Here is a 17,760-nt window from a genome sequence, read left to right on the forward strand (position 1 = left end):
TTGGACATCCTTTTCTTTGCCTCTTCATCTTCATTCAAATTCTTCAAAAGCTTTAAACTTTTGAACTTGTAATCAATTCTTGTTTAGCCTCCAACTTTGACGTTTGTATTGATTCGATCTTTGAATTTCAAAAAGCCTAAAGGGTATTTAGACTTGTAATTACTTATCATTCGACTTAACGATGAGGGGATGAATCTGTTGAATCAAGAGTTCGAGAACTCTTTATAAAAGTTTTTAACTTTTTCTTTTTGGAAATGGATTCCATGGATATAAGTAAGATTTGAATCGGAGGTAAGCATTTAAACTAATGAGAATAGTAAGCAAAAAGCAGTTGGAAAGTAAAATAAGTTTATTAAAAAGTCAAATTGAAAGCAAAAGTAAGAAAGAAAAAGATTAAACTCATGATGAGTTTGAAGAGAGCGAGAGAGAGAGAGAGAGAGAGTTTTATTGGTAGAAAAGAAGTAATCTGCACCATCAGACACATGATGGAGCCATGTGCTATGTGTAAAAATTATGACCAAAAGCTACCATATTATCCCATGGGACAGAATCATGGCACATGCCTTCCTCCCATTGGCATCATAAAAAATCCAAATTTCTTCCCTTTTGTCCCCCAAAATTCAAGATAATTCCCTTCGGAACACAATTTTGTTTGGGGGTAGATCATGCTGAAGAGTATAGTAATCCCACGTTAGTTATGATGTACTTTGTTCGAGAGCTCCAAAGAAAGAGGTTTTAAGGAAAACGCTATGCTGTACACTGTTCGAATGGAGGATTAATGAGAGTAGTAGTCACACATTGACATTATCTAAATTGATACGAGGCGTTATGGAGAAACCAAAAGCGCAAAACCACGACAGTTTATGCTCAAAGTAGACAAAATCATACTATTGTGGAGGTTCGTGGTTCCTAATAGAGCATATCAATTCATCTGAGCTTTGTTCATACTTGGAATATAAAAACCTTCTTTCTTTCAACAAGTACGAGCCTGAGATTTAACCACCAACTAATGAGATTTGAATGAAGTTAGAATTATTTCTAAAGTCAAAAGGTTTAAGCTATATGGGCTACAAATTTCCCCTTTTTGCGTCCACCTACCCTAAAAAATAATGGTATTATGGTGTTTGGGTTTGAATTTGAGACCATGGAATCATTTAAATGAAATAATAAGGAATTCTACGGATAGAGATGGCTTGGCTTGATGATACAGAAATAGATATCAAGGTATATAGCTAGGGACCATTGAGTGTGGGCAATAGAGTTGAAATCTACAGAAACAGAGACCAAAAAGTGCTCTAATTCATTAATATACATGGAATGTACAAGTTGAAGAGTGATGATGATACATACTTGAAAACACCTCCGGTGAGTTTGCAGCGACCAGGGTTTTTGTTTTTGCCTGCCTTGTAATATTAGCAACAAGCAGAGACTTACACATCCGAATCGCAGAACTTACCGTCCATTCGATTTTGAACGGCTTTGATGGCTGCGACTCGGGCCGCGGTGGCCGATCTATTAGCAGCAACCACAGCTTTATTCACTTGTTCATCCAACCGGGGAAGGTTAACAGCATTCCTTGCTGCCTTTCTAGATGCCTGCATTTTGTATAAACATGATTACAATCACCTCAATTCTCAGTAAGAGCTACATTTCTCACAACAATGGTGACTAGTGATCAATTAGGTATACCTGAACAGCTTCAACAACGGCCTCGCTCAGCGGCGAGAGAGGCTGCTTGAGGCTACCAGAATCCCATCCACCGCATTTGGCTTCGCTGTTTCGGAAGGTATACGTGCCATATCCTTGCCTTTGGCCTTCATGCCATGATCCTTCGTAACAATGGCCATTTGCGAAATGGTAGATTCCGAAACCATGAACTTTGTCCCCAAAGTACTCTCCAGCGTATCTATCTCCATTTCTACAGCACAGGCAAATGCATTTTGGGATTGTAATTAAATTTATGTACCCCCAACAGAAAACCAGCCAGCTAGTTTATCAGTAAACCAACGACATTTCAGCGCTATATGCGTAAAGAATAAGATAATTAATGACATGGGTCATCAAGGAGCAGCCCATTATGCAGCTTAAAGTCAAATTGAGCTCACAATCTTCTATTACACATTCCATATGTAGATTTGAAAATATTATGCACAGTCAAAGAGGAAGCAAACTCCAAACAGAGACGTTTCTTTGATTTAAGTAATAAGATAACCAAATCGATTCAGAACCCAGATGTTCATAAAACTAAAACAAATGAAGAAACACCCTGGAACAAGATGACCACAGTTACCAATTCTAGCAAGATTACGTTTATACAAAGATAATCGACCAGATTCCTTCCATAAATGCAACCAAATTGAGCTTAGATACAACGCCCAAGACACCTTACAACCAAATTTTTGGGCTCAGATATTTCACTGTTGTATTAACTGCAAGCAATCAAGATCCGAAAAGAGCAAACAGATGAAATTCAAGCACGCGAAAGCTTCAGGGAAACCATTTAGAGCTCAAAAATCAAGAAGAGACATACCTGAAATAGTAAGATCCAAGACCATGCTTAACGCCGCGGTGGAACTGGCCAACATAGCAGCTACCATCAGCACAAGTCTGAAGCCCAACGCCATGGCTTTGGCCATTACACCACTCACCGGCATAGTAATCCCCCGTGAAGAACTTATAGACTCCAAATCCATGTCTAAGACCCTGTCGATACTGACCCCTGTAACGACTCCCCTTCGCCCAGGTCTCAACCCCATGGCCATCGTACCTCCCATCGACCCAATCTCCCTCGTATCTCCCACTTAGGAAATAGTTATAAACCCCACTTCCATTACAAGTCCCGTTGTGAAACTCTCCCTCGTAGAAATCACCATTGCTATAGAACTCTACCCCCTCTCTGCTAATTTTTCTCTGATTTTGGTTGTCGTCTTCGGCTCCGTTCGAATCACCAATGTACCACTGAATCGGAGTCGAATCCGTCCTGGAGAAACAGAATCTCTTGGCATTTTCTTGCCAAGAATGCTTGATAAACGAAAGAACATGTAAAATTAACCCCTTATTCTTGCTTACAAACACAAGCGTAATAGCAACAAAAATCAGAGCCAACAAGCAAGCCGACGGGAGTGGCCCATCCTTCTTCAGAAAGAAAAACGCAATGAGCAAAGAGAAGAAGGTAAAGCAAACAAGCAAAGCCATAGCAAGAACACGGTTCGCAAATCGGTTCAATCCGGCTCTCGATGACGAACTGGACCTACGAGGCTTCTTAGGCCTCTGCTTCTCTTCATCATCATCCTCTTGATGGATGGCGATGAGATCCTCCTCGGTGACGGACGATAAACTATGAACAGACGTTCGGAAAGTGGGCGACGAACGAAGTAACGACGACTGAGTCCTTGTAAGCTTCAACTGACTTTTCGAACCATCCATTACGAGCCCGATGAAGACCGAATCAGAATCCGAATCTCCAAGTATCTTCAATTTCAACTTTCCTCCTTCAAAAACCACTCCTATACCTCGAAATACTTGAGAGAAAAGAAGTTCTACCCTCCGCCGGCAACATTCCAGAGCGACGGCGCCGGATTAGCAGTACACACAGGGCGAAATTTAGCAAACAAACAAAGAAAAAAGGAGATAAAGCGAAGGAGAAGATTGAAGAAGGCGAAGAAGGGAGTGGAGTTTCTTTCGGTTTCCCTCGATTTTGATTGAAAAAAAAAAAAAAAAAAAGGATAAAAAATGGTGCGAATCGGAGAAGATGGACCAGGTTTATGTATTTATACTGAGAATCCTCGGGTGGGGCCCAGTGAAGACTAGCGTGTAATGTGGGCCGTTGATTATTTGGACGGTCGGATTGAATTGTGCGTCTATCTGGTCTGGGCGGGAAGTTTAGGGTCGTCGGATTAGTCCCGCCTTTGACATATGGGCGATGATAATGATTCCATGTTGGTGATATTGGGTTAAGTCAGTTGCGTCGTGGTCTAATCACCGTTGAATTGGTAATCATGATTTGATCGGACGATCGGGACCACTCTAACCATAGTTGGGCGGATTTTTTGGGGACTACGCTCTCTTTTGTTTGTTGAATAGGTAAGCCTAAATATTTTGGTAGATTTCATACACAAATAATTTTTTTTGTTTTAATGATTTTTTTTTTAAATTTTAAATGCGATTTTTTTTTTATTTTAAATTCTTTGTAATAAAACTAACCTAAAATAATGACTTAAAAAAAATTAGTACTATAAAATTTTAAAAATAGCAATAGATTATTTATAAATATTTTAATGTTACTTTGAAAATAACACTTGTCCACTCTGAGTATATGTTGTTTTGGCTATAGTATTTCTCACTTATAAACCCATGATCTTCCACTAAATTAACCAATGTGGGACTCACTCCCAATAATCCTCAATCCTCCACAATCCTCTCCTCGAACAAAGTACACTATAAGCCTCCCCTGAGGCTTATGGAGCTCTCGAACAGCCTCTCCTTAATCGAGGTTCAACTTCTTTCTTTGGAGTCTTCGAACAAAGTAAACCATTTGTTCGACACTTTAGTCACTTTTGACTCCACTTTCGAGGCTCAATGACTATTTTTTAGAATAGTACTAAAGTAAATGTATTTTTTAATTTTTTTGAAAAAAAATTGATATTAATAAAATTTTTTAGAAATATTTTTAAAAGTTGAAATGTATTTTTGAAACTATTTTAAAAGTTAAATGATATTTTAAAAGTTCATAAATATATATTTTTTTAATTTAGCTTTTTTAAATTATGTTTTGTTATTATTATTTAAGATGGTTATATATTTTTTTTATTAAATTTTCAAATCATTTATTATTTTTACTTGCCAATTATATTTTATTTTGACCCATAAAAAAAANCAGAGCAACTGAAATCGTTATTCGATTAGATTTATCCATTAATTGATGCAATAAATTGAAGAGCAAAGCAGCTGGGAAGACAGCTAACTTAAAAGCGACACCAATGGAAGCACTGTAAGTGAAAATTTTTATTGTTCGACGAAACTAAGGTTGCTCTGATCAATCAGGACTTACTTCCTAACTAGCTTCTCCTTCATCTTCTCCACCGCCGCCCTGAGTGTGTTCTCATCTTTGCAGAATGTAAATCTCACTAGATTCTTCCCATCTTCTGGGTTTAGGTAGAACACGCTCGTCGGGATAGCAACAACGCCAACTTCTTTGATCAGATACTCGCAAAACTCGACGTCGTTCTTCAGCCCGAAAGGGGTGTGATCGACGATGATAAAGTAGGTTCCGCTTGATGGAAACACCTTGAACCCAACTGCATTCAGTCCCTCTACTAAAATGGCTTTCTTTGCCATGTAATCCTTCTTCAGCTCCTCGTAGTAAGAATCGGGTGCTCGGAGAGCTGTAGCAGCAGCTGACTGCATTGGAGTGGAGGTAGCGAAAGTAAGGAAAGCGTGTGCCTGTCGAACGCCCCATGTCAAGTGAGGTGGAGCGATCGCCCACCCAATCTTCCAACCGGTGAGGGAGAATGTTTTTCCTAATGAATTCATCGTAACGGTGCGCTCGTACATTCCTGGAAGAGAGGCTATGGAGATGTGGTCCATTTCGAAAGATAACTTGTCATAAACTTCATCAGAGAAAACTAACACATCGTTCTCGATGCAGAGAGAAGCAATCTCGTTCAATTCATCCTTCGTGAACATTTTTCCCGTTGGGTTGTGGGGCGTGTTCATAAGGATTGCTCGAGTATTCTTCGAGATTGCAGACCTGAGCTCATTTATAGGGATCGAAAAATCTGGAGGGCGTAACGTGATGCATTTGATTTTGGCACCAGCCATTGATAGAGTGGCTTCATAAGAGTCATAAAAAGGAGCAAAAAGGATCACCTCATCTCCGGGATTTATTAAGCCAAGCATGGTTGCAGCAATTGCCTCGGTGCACCCGGAGGTGACGGTAACTTCCTTCTCGGGGTCGACCACAAGTCCAGTATCTTTCTTGAATCGCTCAGCAATGGCCAAGTTCAAATCTGGCACTCCATATCCACGAGCGTATTGATTTTTACCGTCCTTGATGGCTTGAATTGCTGCTTCCTTTACAAATTCGGGACCGTCAAAGTTCGGGAACCCTTGGCCGAGGTTTATTCCACCATATTGGATCGCTAAGTTACTCATTCTAGTGAATATGGTTGTTTTGAACTTTTCAAGCCGATTCGAAACCTACCAAACAGAACAAGAACTATCCTTACATTCAAGCATATAGTCCTTACTAATCTCTCCCTTACTAAAAGAGAACATGTAAGTTCCAGTTATCTGATATACATATATGAAATATCTAAAGCTTCTTCAGCCAAATAAGGAATCAAAATTTAGGCATCAAAACATACGAGCATCCAAGCATTACAATCATCATCGATATTCACTCGACATTGTCGAAGGATAAGAAGAAACAAATACTAACGAGCAACATAACAGCAGTCATTTAGTACAAAAGATAGGATTGGTAATTAGAGAAGGAAAGTGCTACCCAAGCTCACCGCTAGCAAATATTGTCCTCTTAGGACTTTTCCTTCTGGGTTTCCCCTTAAGGTTTTAGAACGCGTATGGTAGGGAGAGGTTTCTACAACCTTATAAGAAATGTTTCGTTCCCTCTCTAAACAATGTGGGATCTCACAATCCACCCCTTGGGGGCCCAAAGTCCTCACTGACACACCGCTCAGTGTCTGGCTTTAATACCATTTGTAACAGCCCAAACCCACCGCTAGCAGATATTGTCCTCTTGGCTTCCTCTCAAGGTTTTAAAACGCAGGGAGAGGTTTCCACATTCTTATAAGGAGTGTTTTGTTTCCCTCTCTAAACGAGGTGGGATCTCACAGAAAGTGTGCTAACTGATTGAGGCATGCTCCATTGAAAACACAAAACCACATCAGTATATATGCAATAGTACAGCTTTCACTAGGTTACTAAAGGCTAGTGAAGTAGATTCGAGCTTCCGATTTGCTTGTCTAAATATCAGTAATAACAACAACTAGTTGCTGAATACTAGAGGACCATTCTGTAACATACAAACAAATCCAATGGTATGACTGAACAACAAGAGGTAGAAAATAAACCCATAACTTTATTAGTTTGATAGGAAATGGAACTTCTTTTGAGCACCAAAGAAGAACAAAGAAGAAAAATGTAACAGCCCACGCCCACGCCCACGCCCACCGCTAGCAGATACTGTCCTCTTTGGGCTTTCCCTTTCGGGCTTCCGCTCAAGGTTTTTAAAATGTGTTTGCTAGGGAGAGGTTTCCACACCCTTATAAAGAATGTTTCGTTCTCCTCCCCAACCGATGTGAAATCTCACAAAAGACGACAGTAAGGAATCCCACAAAACCCGATGGGATTTCCCAAAAAAGGAAGCAGAGTTGGAGTACTTCATAAACCATCATAGTTACAAATTTATGGGTAAGTGGAGAGTTGGTTGGTAAGTTGTAAGAGCAATACAAAAGCTTATAGTTCGTAAAGAGGAATCTGAAAGTTCAGATTCCTGTGATGCTGACAAAAAAAGTGTAAAGGTGAGTAGATAGTAATATTGAAAGTTCTAAAAACACTCAGGTATTTCTCCAAACACACACTCAAGTATTTCCATGCTTTGTTCGAGAGCTCTAGACAAGGAGTCGAGCCTGGATTAAGGGGAGGCTATTCGAGGGCTCCATAGACCTCAGGGGAGACTCTACGGTGTATTTTGTAGAAGGAGAGAATTGTTGGGAGTGGAGTCCCACATCAGCTAATTAAGGGGTTGATCATGGGTTTATAAGTAAGGAATACATCTCCATTGGTATGAGGCCATTTCGAGAAACCAAAAGCAAAGCCACACGAGCCTATGCTCAAAGTGGACAATATCATAACAGTTTGAAGAGTGTGGTTTCTATCAACACTTCATTGATAAGTGGGTCCATGGGTCCATGAACATAAAAGAACTTGAAGCAGTAACACAAGCCACAGAACAAAACCTTTCACAATAACCAGATAGTTATCCATTTCTAAACGCCCCCAAAGATTACAGACCACAAAAGACAGAAACCAATCAAAACCCACCTCTTCCTGAATTAAGATCGCAAAATCCCTTTCCAAACTCCCCCAACAAATCACAAACCCTAAATTTGCACTCGCTGATGAAATCACAGTAAATTAAGCTCGATAATCAAGCATAAGGTAGTGCAAGAAACGAAAACAAAATCCACAATCCACAATCTAAGCATTACCCAAAGAACAAAAACATGACAATACCAAACCCATTTCCACCGAGAGGCGACAGAATCCGCAGGCGATGAAAAATCAATCCCCCATCGCAATCAAACAGAAATCCATAAAATAGAACGGAATAAGAGATTAGGAAGCCAGGATTTACCAGCAATGGCTTCTGAGTGTCGTTGTTCGATCCTTTCTGGTCGGAATCGACGCTCTTCTCAGTGGAAACGGAGGACATGGTGGCGAAAACAGATGAGCGAAGAGAATTTGGTCTTGGATTAGTATTAATACACCGGAACAAAACGGAAGGCCTAAATTGAACCCGCTGGAGTGTCCAAGTGCATTGGATCCCCATTATAAATTCTGCGCGTTGGTAAAAACAATTATGATTTAAGCTGCACAAAAGCGGAAAGTAAGAGCATCAAAGGCAAATGGAGAATTTAATTTCGATTTTTCTTCCGCGAGAGTTACTAATTTGGATCGAGTTCAACGCTAGCCGGGGGCTGCGTCAAGCGCCTGCCAAGAAAATGCCCTCCCTCGATTTGGGCTCACATGCGGGACTACATGCTGCCGTCGACTGCCGTTCCGTAATATTGCCATTAATTCTCTAATTCGTGCACTGCACGCGCTTTTATTTTTATAATTTTAATAGCTTGAATTTATTAAAAAAAAAAAAAAAAAAAAAAAAAAAAAAAACTCAATTTGTCTGAAAAATATTTTTTTCTTACAATTTTTTCTAAAATAAAAATTAAAAATTACCGGAATAACCTTAATATTCTTAAACTTTTTTATTAAATTTTTTTGAAAAAAATTAAAAATATTAACTTTAAAAAATAACATTAATATCCTTTAATTTTTTTTTTAAAAAAATTGTATTTTTTAATATATTTTTTAATTTGGTAAATATTTTTTAGACAAAATACAAAAAAAATTAAGGATAATTTATTAATTAGCGAATTTGAATATTATTTTTTAAGATAAGGATAATTTTTTTTTAAAAAAAAAAGTAAGAATATATTCTAATAGAAAAAAAAAATAAATATAATTTTGGAATTACTTAAATATTTAATTTTTTTAATTTAACTTTATTATTGAAGAATATTAGTATTGAAAATATTTTGTTGAATAAAAAAATAATAATATTTTAAGAAAAGTGAGATAATACAAGAAGGATTATAGAAGTGTTACCGTATATTATTTTCTTTAATAATTTATTATGTAAATATATAATATCATTAAATAGTTAAAATTAAAATAAATTTCTAGAACTTAAAAGTAAAATTCATAGTTTATTATATATTTTAAAATTCATAAATAATAAATTAAAATAAAAAATTATATTACTTACAATAAAGAATGAAAAAGAAGGGAGAAAAGGAAAAAAAAAATTAAAATTCTCTTTTATCCATTTTATTATATATTTAAAATTTGTGATATTTGTCAAAAGCGCGGGTATACCGAATAAAAAAAAACGCTAAAATTTTTCGATAAATTCAACCACGTCATATAAATCTCGACTTTTACATACAAACTAATTTGGGACGACGATCGTCTACGTTTCATCCTAAAACTAATCTCATAGTTTTTATTTTTTAGCTGCACCCGTGATCTTTTTCTGGGAATTTGGTTGCATCCTGACACTAATTTTATCCTCGAATAACGTTCCATAGAGCCTTCCTCGAATAGTTGTTTATCATTATAGCACTTTTACGAGAGTTAACCTGTTTTATTCAAAACACATGGCTAGATCGTTAGAGTTAGTTTGACTATGAATCTATCTGTTTGACACTCGAGAATTTTACCAACACGACTAATTTAGGGGTACGATTAAAAATAGAAATATCTGTTTAACTCGTTCAACTGGAACCCATCTCGAACGGTTTGGGAATCTTTATTTAAACGGGGGAAAGGAGATGGGGTGGAGAGAGGCCTCTCTATTAGCTCAACGGGACTGAAGATAGGGATTATATTTCTATCTCGTCACCGCCCCGACCCCACCTAAATTCATATCCAGTTATAAAACACAAAAACTAATTTGTTATATAATTATTATTATTTAAGTATTTAAGTGCGGAACATTATACTTTATAAATTATATTTATTTTTTTATGAAATATTATTTAATTTGTTTGAATAATTTAAATTCTTTAATAGAAATTATATTTTTTAAAAAAATAAAAATATCCATTAAAAAAAATTTAAAATTGCATTTTTATAAGAATAAATATAAATTTTAAAAGAAGTTAAAATTATTTTTTAGTTTACCGTCGCAATAATACTAATTTCAACGTCCCCAGATCGAAAGTCTGTAAAGTTCCTCGCCGGAGAAGCGTCATCCCCGCCGTCAACCAGTGTTCAGGTGTGTGAAAATCTCCTTTTCATCTCTTCTCCTTCTAGCTTCACTTCCTCTCTGTCTGCGATCAATTTAATTTTGTTTTCTTCAATCATCTATCTGCCTTCGATTTTCAGCAAATAGGAGTGATTATCTCGCACTGTGTTCTTAATCATCGTTACTCATAAAATTTGATCGTTGTGGCTTCGATGTCAATTAAGGTGATGCTAGTTGAGGAATGAGTGCAAATCGAAATGTAGGTTTGTGGTTTGGGCTTTTAGAGCCTTCGCTATTGATAATTTGTTGAGGACGGAAGTTTGACCTAGAACTACTAATTCTTCGTCGATTTTTATCCATTTTGTATGAAAAGATGGAACTGGTGTTTTACTGTATGTGTACCATTGATGAATTCCCGACTGCAAACTGTTCTGGATATCCATTTTTTCTTGAAAACCTATGAATTATTTTGAGGTTAGAATAGTGTAAGATCCCAAACTACGGCCAGTAGATATTGTCCCGGTCAGCCTCATGGTTTTAGTAGTACACACTTTTACTCTCTTATAAGTAATGTCTCTCCAACCGAGGTGGGATTTCACAATCCACCCTCTTAGGGGCCAGCGTTGTTGCTGGCACACTGCCCATCGGTAGCAAAACCCTTATAAGGAATGTCTCTCCAACTGATGTGGGAATTCACAATCCACTCTCTTAGGGGCTAGCGTTGTCGCTGGCACACTGCCCACCGCTAGCAGAACCCTTATAAGGAATGCCTCTTCAGCCGATGTGGGATGTCACAATTCACCTCCCTTGGGGCCAGCGTCCTCATTGTTACACTGCCCACTGCTAGTAGAACCCTTATAAGGAATGTCTCTCCAACCGATGTGGAATCTCACAATCCACCTTTTGGGGGTCAGCGTCCTCGCTGACACACTACCCACCGCTAGCAGAACCCTTATAAAAATGTCTCTCCAATCGATATGGGATCTCACAATCCACCCTTCTTGGGGGCCTAGTGTCCTTGCTAACACACCGTCCACCGCTAGCAAAGCCCTTACGAGGAATGCCTCTCCAACCGATGTAGGATCTCACACATAGCCCACCGCTAGTAGATATTGTCCGCTTTGGCCCATTACATATCGTCATCAGCTTCATAGTTTTAAAATGCGTCTACTAAAGAGAGGTTTCCACATCCTTATTAGGAATGTTTCGTTCCCCTCTCCAACCGATGTGGGATCTTAACTATTTGCTGTTTTTGTGTATATAAATTACAGGGTCAAGTTGTCCAAATTCCATTACCAATCAATATGGATTATTTTGGACAACCATATATGTAAATTCCAGTAGAATTTCCTGGGATGATGATCCTTTCAAGCGTGCTAATTATCAGATTTTTTGGTGCTTGACTTTTGATATCCATATGGTTGAGAGCTAATTTTGTTGCTGTTTTTCATTAGTAACTGAGGAAGAGCTATGGGAAGCCAAGAACAAGTGAAGCATCTTGAGGAGTGCTCCGTTTCAAAGTAAGCTCTCTCCTCCTACCTTTTCTCTTACACTGCTTGAAAATGAAGAATTTCTCTAGACTCTTATCTTATTAGCATCATCTTGTTGTGCAAATAAATCCCAAATTGCTTATCATAAAATTTGGGCAAATTTTTCCTAAACCCTGGGAGAATCCCTTGGAGGCAGAAATTTTGTTCGAAATGTTGTGTCGAATGTCTTTTAACTTTTTGGTAGCCATGGTTTTAAATTTTAGTGAGTATGACCATTCGAGCACCGTGTGAGATTCCACATCGGTGGGAGAGGGGAACGAAACATATTCTATAAGGGTGTGGAAACATCTCCCTAGCAGACGCATTTTAAAACCGTGAGGTTGACAACGATACGTAACGGACCAAAGTGGACAATATCTGCTAGCGGTAAACTTGGACTATTATACACCATGTTTCGTTTTTATTTATTTATTTATTTATTTTTTGTTCTTTCAACTGGTTTTCTCTTGAGATTTGATTGATTATTGTGCATTCCACAGTGCGCTGGGCACTTGGGTATTCTCAGTAGCAGGAGCGTTGCTAGCAATTCCAGTGGGAATAAAGAGGAAGTCACTGGCACCCCTTGTGTTTTTTGGCACAACTGGTACAATGCTTGATATCATAATGGGAATCAGTGCCTGTGAAAGAGAACATGCTGAGCGTCAAATGAAGCTATTAGAAGCCCAAAACTCTGCAGCCGAAGCTTCTGTTAACGAATCTGAGTCCCTTTCTTGATATCATTGCTTACACGGTTGTATCAGATGAATATCTTTGTGGCATGGCCCTTGGCTGATTTGTTACAGCCTTCTTTCTTCAAACCCACAGTGACACTGAATGAGTTATGGTTTCACGAGAACTGTCTTGACTTTGTTGTTGATCGAATTGATCATAACATATATTGATCATATATGATATGAATCAAGACATCTCAATAATACAATATGAACTTGAAGGAAGTTGTGAAGAATGTTATTCAAATTAACTCAAGATCAAGTCAAGTTCTATTAAAGTTAAATTCAAGTTGTAATCGAATCAAGTCTCATTTTTGCAACAAACACTTCTAGATACAAATTCTTGAAATGACTTACGGTAGCGGATGGATTGCATTTTGAGGCTATATAAAGTAGTAAAAGGAGAATTTGTGATTTCTCTTAAACCAATGCTAAGTTTTTTTGTCATTCATGTTTAAAATCATCTCGACATGATGAATCTAACTTACTAAGTGATTCAAATCTCAAATAAATGTTCTTGACTTGACACACATTTGATTAACAAGGTAAGTTCTTAACTTTCATTTAGCCAAAAGCTAAGTTCTAAGTTTGTTTGCAATATTATATAGTTTAAGTTGTATGTTTGCTCGTAGAGTGATTCGAAACTCAAACAAATATTCCTGTTTTGAGATATTCAATCAACAAGATAATTTGAATTTTACTTTCCTATAGTGATTCCTTATCATTTGGTATTAGAGCTTCCATTGGGTTGATTCTTTATCGATACAAGAGTGGCGTAAACTTACGATGTTCAAAAATTTATACCTTAGTTTGAAGAACTCATTTTCAGAATTAAATGGGTTTGAAACTCGAACAAACCTTTATGCACTAAGTTCTCCCCATGCTCTTCCACACTTTAACATCTCCCCCGTAAGAAAAACTACCAATCTCCATCTGCTTCATGTATTTCAGATGTCCATCCATAATTTTCTTTAATGAATCTTACGCTTTGGCTGCTGTTCTTTCCCCAGATCACAAATGTGAGAGTCCAAAGATAGATTGGTTGAGGAGCATGGGAATGTCGAAGAAACCATCTCAAATCTCCCATTCTCCCTGTCCAAGCTGGTGTTTACTGTAACTTCAAATTTAAGAGGGCTATTTTTTCCTTGATGCAGCAACATTTTCAGAAGGATCAACCAGATGAAATATAAATTTTTAGAGGGCCTCTGTCCTTTCTCAATAGCTCGAGGAGAATTAGCAACCGGAGCACCTGAGTGGCTTGATTCAATAATAGCTTTTGAATTAGGATGGGACTTATGCCAACTGTAATGCGAGTAAATCTTGTCAGCTTTGATGTTACCAAACAAGATTTCTGCTGCTTGATTCTTAACAAGCAGAGGAATGCATTCTGATTCATCCCACACGTATAGCTGCAGCAAAACAAAATATTAGATTCAGAATGCAACGAATACAAACTATCTAAATAGGCGAGAGAAGACATATATATATGATATTACTAGTTAGCGTGATGAAGCAAAATGATGATTAGAATAATTGCAGAACCTGAACAGCGAGTCTAGCACATGTGTCGGGCAATATTTGGCTAAGTTATTTTGGATACAATCGATAGTAAAAAATGTGTAAGATAATATACTTGTTGAGAATATTTGCTAAAACTACTCCACCTAAATGGTGGTGAAATTCTCTATTTATAATCATCAAATAAACCTTAGAGGAAATGAAAAGAACAATAAATGGATACAAGACATTTGCCTATTTGCCTATAATAAAATGACAAATATGATACCTATGATAAGCCATAATGGTAAGCAAAATATCTAGATATTTGCATATAATAACAATCAAATATGATATATATGTAAACTAACATTCGAACACTTTATGGAAGATTCATCAGCACTAGAAGCTCCAGGGACATCATAAAGGAAAGCCGTGAACTCCTAAAGTGCTACTAAAAAGACAACGACAAATTGAGTGATACAAATAATATAGCCAATTTCGGGGATGAAAACTAATATTGAATGTGGAAGAGTTTAGAACATGAAGAAAGTGCAAGAATAGTTCATACCATGAAAGGCCTATATATCATGCTTACTACATGGAGGCGGTTCAAGCTTTTTGAGCAATAAAGTGGAGCAGAAAGCTGATCAACCACGGATCTGCAGGCAATAGAAGGACGAGCAGTGTTCAGAAATCAGAATTAAAACCATCTCCAGTGATATAAATAAAAAATGCTGCAACTTATCGTACCCACTTTCCAGACCTAAAGGTGTACCACATAACTGACAGCCGGTGCAAATGAGATCTTCTGCTAGATCAAAATCTTCTTCATCGTACAATCGCCTGCTAACAAACAACTTTTCTTTTCGAGGTTCATCAAGATCAATCAAGGGGGGTAACGAAAACATTTCACCAATTGATGCATCAAATATGACCTTGCATGATTCAGTTAGACATAATACTTCGGATAGCGAGAAACAGTCTCTGGACATCCTTTTCTCAGGCAATTTCCAGTTGCAGAAGAAATGGTTCTTTTTCCGATCAGGTGGTCCAACATGATGGATACAACAAAAGATTCAGGACTTGGGTCTAATATGGAGTTAGGCAATCAGTTAAAATTGACATGCCTTGCATGTGGAAATTTCAACTCCAATCGATTGTTCATTCAAAAAGCTTAATCTACTACATCCATAAGCTTCATAATAATCAACATTAAAATGCAAAATTTATATATCTAAATTTGTGATAAAACTACTATCTTTTAGGAAGCAAAAAAATATTACAGTCATGGTACAGGATTACATGTTCAGAATCTTCAGATCTTCACTTATGTTCAAACAATTTGTATCTAAGTCGACCATTAAAAATGTGATTTAGAATGAGCATAATCCAATCATATTTACAAAATTACATTCAATAGGTTTAATAACGGTTTTCCGTTGTAAGTTCTCCACATCTAAATCTGCCATGCGTCCACCCTATGAAGGTAGGTTTCCTTCGAGTGTTTTGTCCTTAGGGTTCATAATCCAAATCAACCTTACAAGTGAAATGAATCCCGTTTCCTAACTACCAACAAATTTTGATAATCGTAATTAGGTACAAGAAGCCGACGAGAGCATCTAAAAGGTAATATACGAAAAGAGAAAATCAACAAATCGTCTGCATATGCACAAGGCATCAGAAAACTACTTGATCATAAAATAACTTGAAAACCAGTGAGACTTCAAAAATCAGAAAAAAAAAAAAAAAACATCACAAATGTTATTTTCCAGCCATGTCACATCGCACAAATGTTTAAATTAGACACAGTCTACTTCTCTACAAATTAAACCACTCAGACAATGGAAATAGATAGATGTCATGCTTTAATGTTCAATATAGCACACAGGTAAAAAAGAATGGAGACATTGCATAAATATGAAAATGATAGAAAATATAATGGTGGGTCAAAAATTAAATACTTGGTCACTATGCCATTTTATGTTGCGGAAGGTAGATCGAGCCCCCTTCACCCATTCCACTACCTTCCTGAGCTTTTCTTTAGCTACTAAACCAACTCGACAATTGGCCATTAATTCGTCTACACCTATATACACAAAGACTGGTTAGGTTTTATTTCCACAGACTCTAAAAAATAGTCGATCAATAAGAATTTTAAGAAGAAAGCTTTCTACAACTGATATAGGGCCAAGTGAATTTCGTTAAAGCAATGCGTTAACAATTGAATATTGATAGACAATGCTTTTAATCCTTCCGTGGTATGGAGTCTGATCCTAGAAAACTCATTTCGAACAGATGATGCTACCAAGAAACTCGATAATCTAGTTCCTATTATTATTCTGCTTGGATCGACTAAAACAAATTCAATTTAACTAATCCATAAGGCCTAAACCCAGTATACTATCAATTACAATCCAACCAGATGTAACAATACACTGCTAAGCTGGAAATCATAAACTCAGAGAGCCAAAAGATAGAAACGTGCACCGGTTCTTCGGATATTAGAGAAATATGCAACAAATTGCAGCAATTACCTCAAAAATAAGAGCAGGAGTGAGGCAAAAATTAATGGAGTCTTATACCTTCAGAGAAAAGTGTTTCGTAAGGGTGGATTATACACACTAGGGAAGAACACTGGACAGTTGTTGCCTCAACTGAATCTCCGAATTTCCTTAGTTTCACATCTGAAACGTCCCGAACGAAGAACCAAATAATAAAATAAAGATAAATATAGCCTTGGAAATCATTACCTAAAACTGGAGATGAAACTTATTACTAGCAAAAACCGAAACCGTCCTTCAAATAAATCGACTACAAATCATACATCGGAGCTTACTCTGCAACAATACAACATCGCCAGGAATTGCTGTGGCTGCCATTTTCTTCTGCCATAGTGATACAGAGAAAAACGACCGTGTATCATCAGCTACTTTGATGTCCGTCCTTATGACCTCTCCACCATTAGACAATTTGTACTATACACAAGGAAATAACAGTTGCTCCGACAATGATCCAAAGTTCAATGAGAAAGATTGTAAACAGAAATAGAGGGAGAGAAACCTCAACAGGAGTGGATCGATGAATGAAGACGAGGAGTTGAACAAAATCGCCAACGTGAAGAGCAGCTTCAGAGAGATCAATCAGAGGTCCATACCATCCGATTACAGACATTCCCGGCGGTAACCGCTACAGTCGCTCTGTACTCTCCGAGTCCCCGAGCCAGAAAATCGCTTATTTTGGCGCGTCCAATTTTTCGCGTATTCATGGAAGTTCGAAAAACGACGACGTATTTACTCCCATGCATTAGAGGCCCTGGCCCAACAAGCATCAATATTGGGCCTAGTCGCTCAAATGTTGGCCCAATCAGTATCAATATTGGGCTTATCCTCCAACGGCCCATGTCAGTGTCTTGTAAGAACTCAAAAACATAAATAAATAAAAATAACAAATATAT

The 17,760-nt window shown here is 37.5% G+C and overlaps 4 protein-coding genes across 6 annotated transcripts; 1 reads left to right on the forward strand and 3 right to left on the reverse strand.

Annotated features, from left to right (window-relative positions):
- Nucleotides 1-1,202: 1,202 nt before the first annotated feature.
- Nucleotides 1,203-3,731, reverse strand: LOC111797731 (junctophilin-4-like). Its single transcript, XM_023680841.1, has 3 exons — nucleotides 2,531-3,731; nucleotides 1,690-1,918; nucleotides 1,203-1,595 (listed from the first exon to the last, which is right to left on the reverse strand). The coding sequence occupies exons 1-3, from the start codon at nucleotides 3,424-3,426 to the stop codon at nucleotides 1,431-1,433; spliced, it is 1,290 nt and encodes a 429-aa protein (XP_023536609.1). The 5' UTR covers nucleotides 3,427-3,731; the 3' UTR covers nucleotides 1,203-1,430.
- A 1,146-nt stretch (nucleotides 3,732-4,877) lies between these two features.
- Nucleotides 4,878-8,783, reverse strand: LOC111797729 (methionine aminotransferase). Of its 2 annotated transcripts, XM_023680838.1 has the most exons (3): nucleotides 8,689-8,780; nucleotides 8,378-8,580; nucleotides 4,878-6,198 (listed from the first exon to the last, which is right to left on the reverse strand). In XM_023680838.1, the coding sequence occupies exons 2-3, from the start codon at nucleotides 8,570-8,572 to the stop codon at nucleotides 5,047-5,049; spliced, it is 1,347 nt and encodes a 448-aa protein (XP_023536606.1). In that variant the 5' UTR covers nucleotides 8,573-8,580; nucleotides 8,689-8,780; the 3' UTR covers nucleotides 4,878-5,046. The 2 variants fall into 2 exon arrangements, with proteins under 2 accessions (XP_023536606.1, XP_023536604.1); XM_023680836.1 differs by having other exon boundaries at nucleotides 8,378-8,783.
- Nucleotides 8,784-10,472: 1,689 nt separating this feature from the next.
- Nucleotides 10,473-13,028, forward strand: LOC111797732. Its single transcript, XM_023680842.1, has 3 exons — nucleotides 10,473-10,576; nucleotides 12,001-12,066; nucleotides 12,576-13,028. The coding sequence occupies exons 2-3, from the start codon at nucleotides 12,017-12,019 to the stop codon at nucleotides 12,808-12,810; spliced, it is 285 nt and encodes a 94-aa protein (XP_023536610.1). The 5' UTR covers nucleotides 10,473-10,576; nucleotides 12,001-12,016; the 3' UTR covers nucleotides 12,811-13,028.
- A 489-nt stretch (nucleotides 13,029-13,517) lies between these two features.
- On the reverse strand, nucleotides 13,518-17,547 carry LOC111797730. Of its 2 annotated transcripts, none has more exons than XM_023680840.1 (7): nucleotides 17,367-17,547; nucleotides 17,143-17,281; nucleotides 16,889-16,990; nucleotides 16,268-16,392; nucleotides 15,057-15,337; nucleotides 14,875-14,965; nucleotides 13,518-14,215 (listed from the first exon to the last, which is right to left on the reverse strand). In XM_023680840.1, the coding sequence occupies exons 1-7, from the start codon at nucleotides 17,475-17,477 to the stop codon at nucleotides 13,778-13,780; spliced, it is 1,287 nt and encodes a 428-aa protein (XP_023536608.1). In that variant the 5' UTR covers nucleotides 17,478-17,547; the 3' UTR covers nucleotides 13,518-13,777. The 2 variants fall into 2 exon arrangements, with proteins under 2 accessions (XP_023536608.1, XP_023536607.1); XM_023680839.1 differs by having other exon boundaries at nucleotides 17,131-17,281.
- Between the last annotated feature and the right edge of the window lie 213 nt (nucleotides 17,548-17,760).

This window comes from Cucurbita pepo, chromosome LG06 (assembly GCF_002806865.2).
Source record: "Cucurbita pepo subsp. pepo cultivar mu-cu-16 chromosome LG06, ASM280686v2, whole genome shotgun sequence".
In the NCBI taxonomy this organism is placed as follows: domain Eukaryota; kingdom Viridiplantae; phylum Streptophyta; class Magnoliopsida; order Cucurbitales; family Cucurbitaceae; genus Cucurbita; species Cucurbita pepo.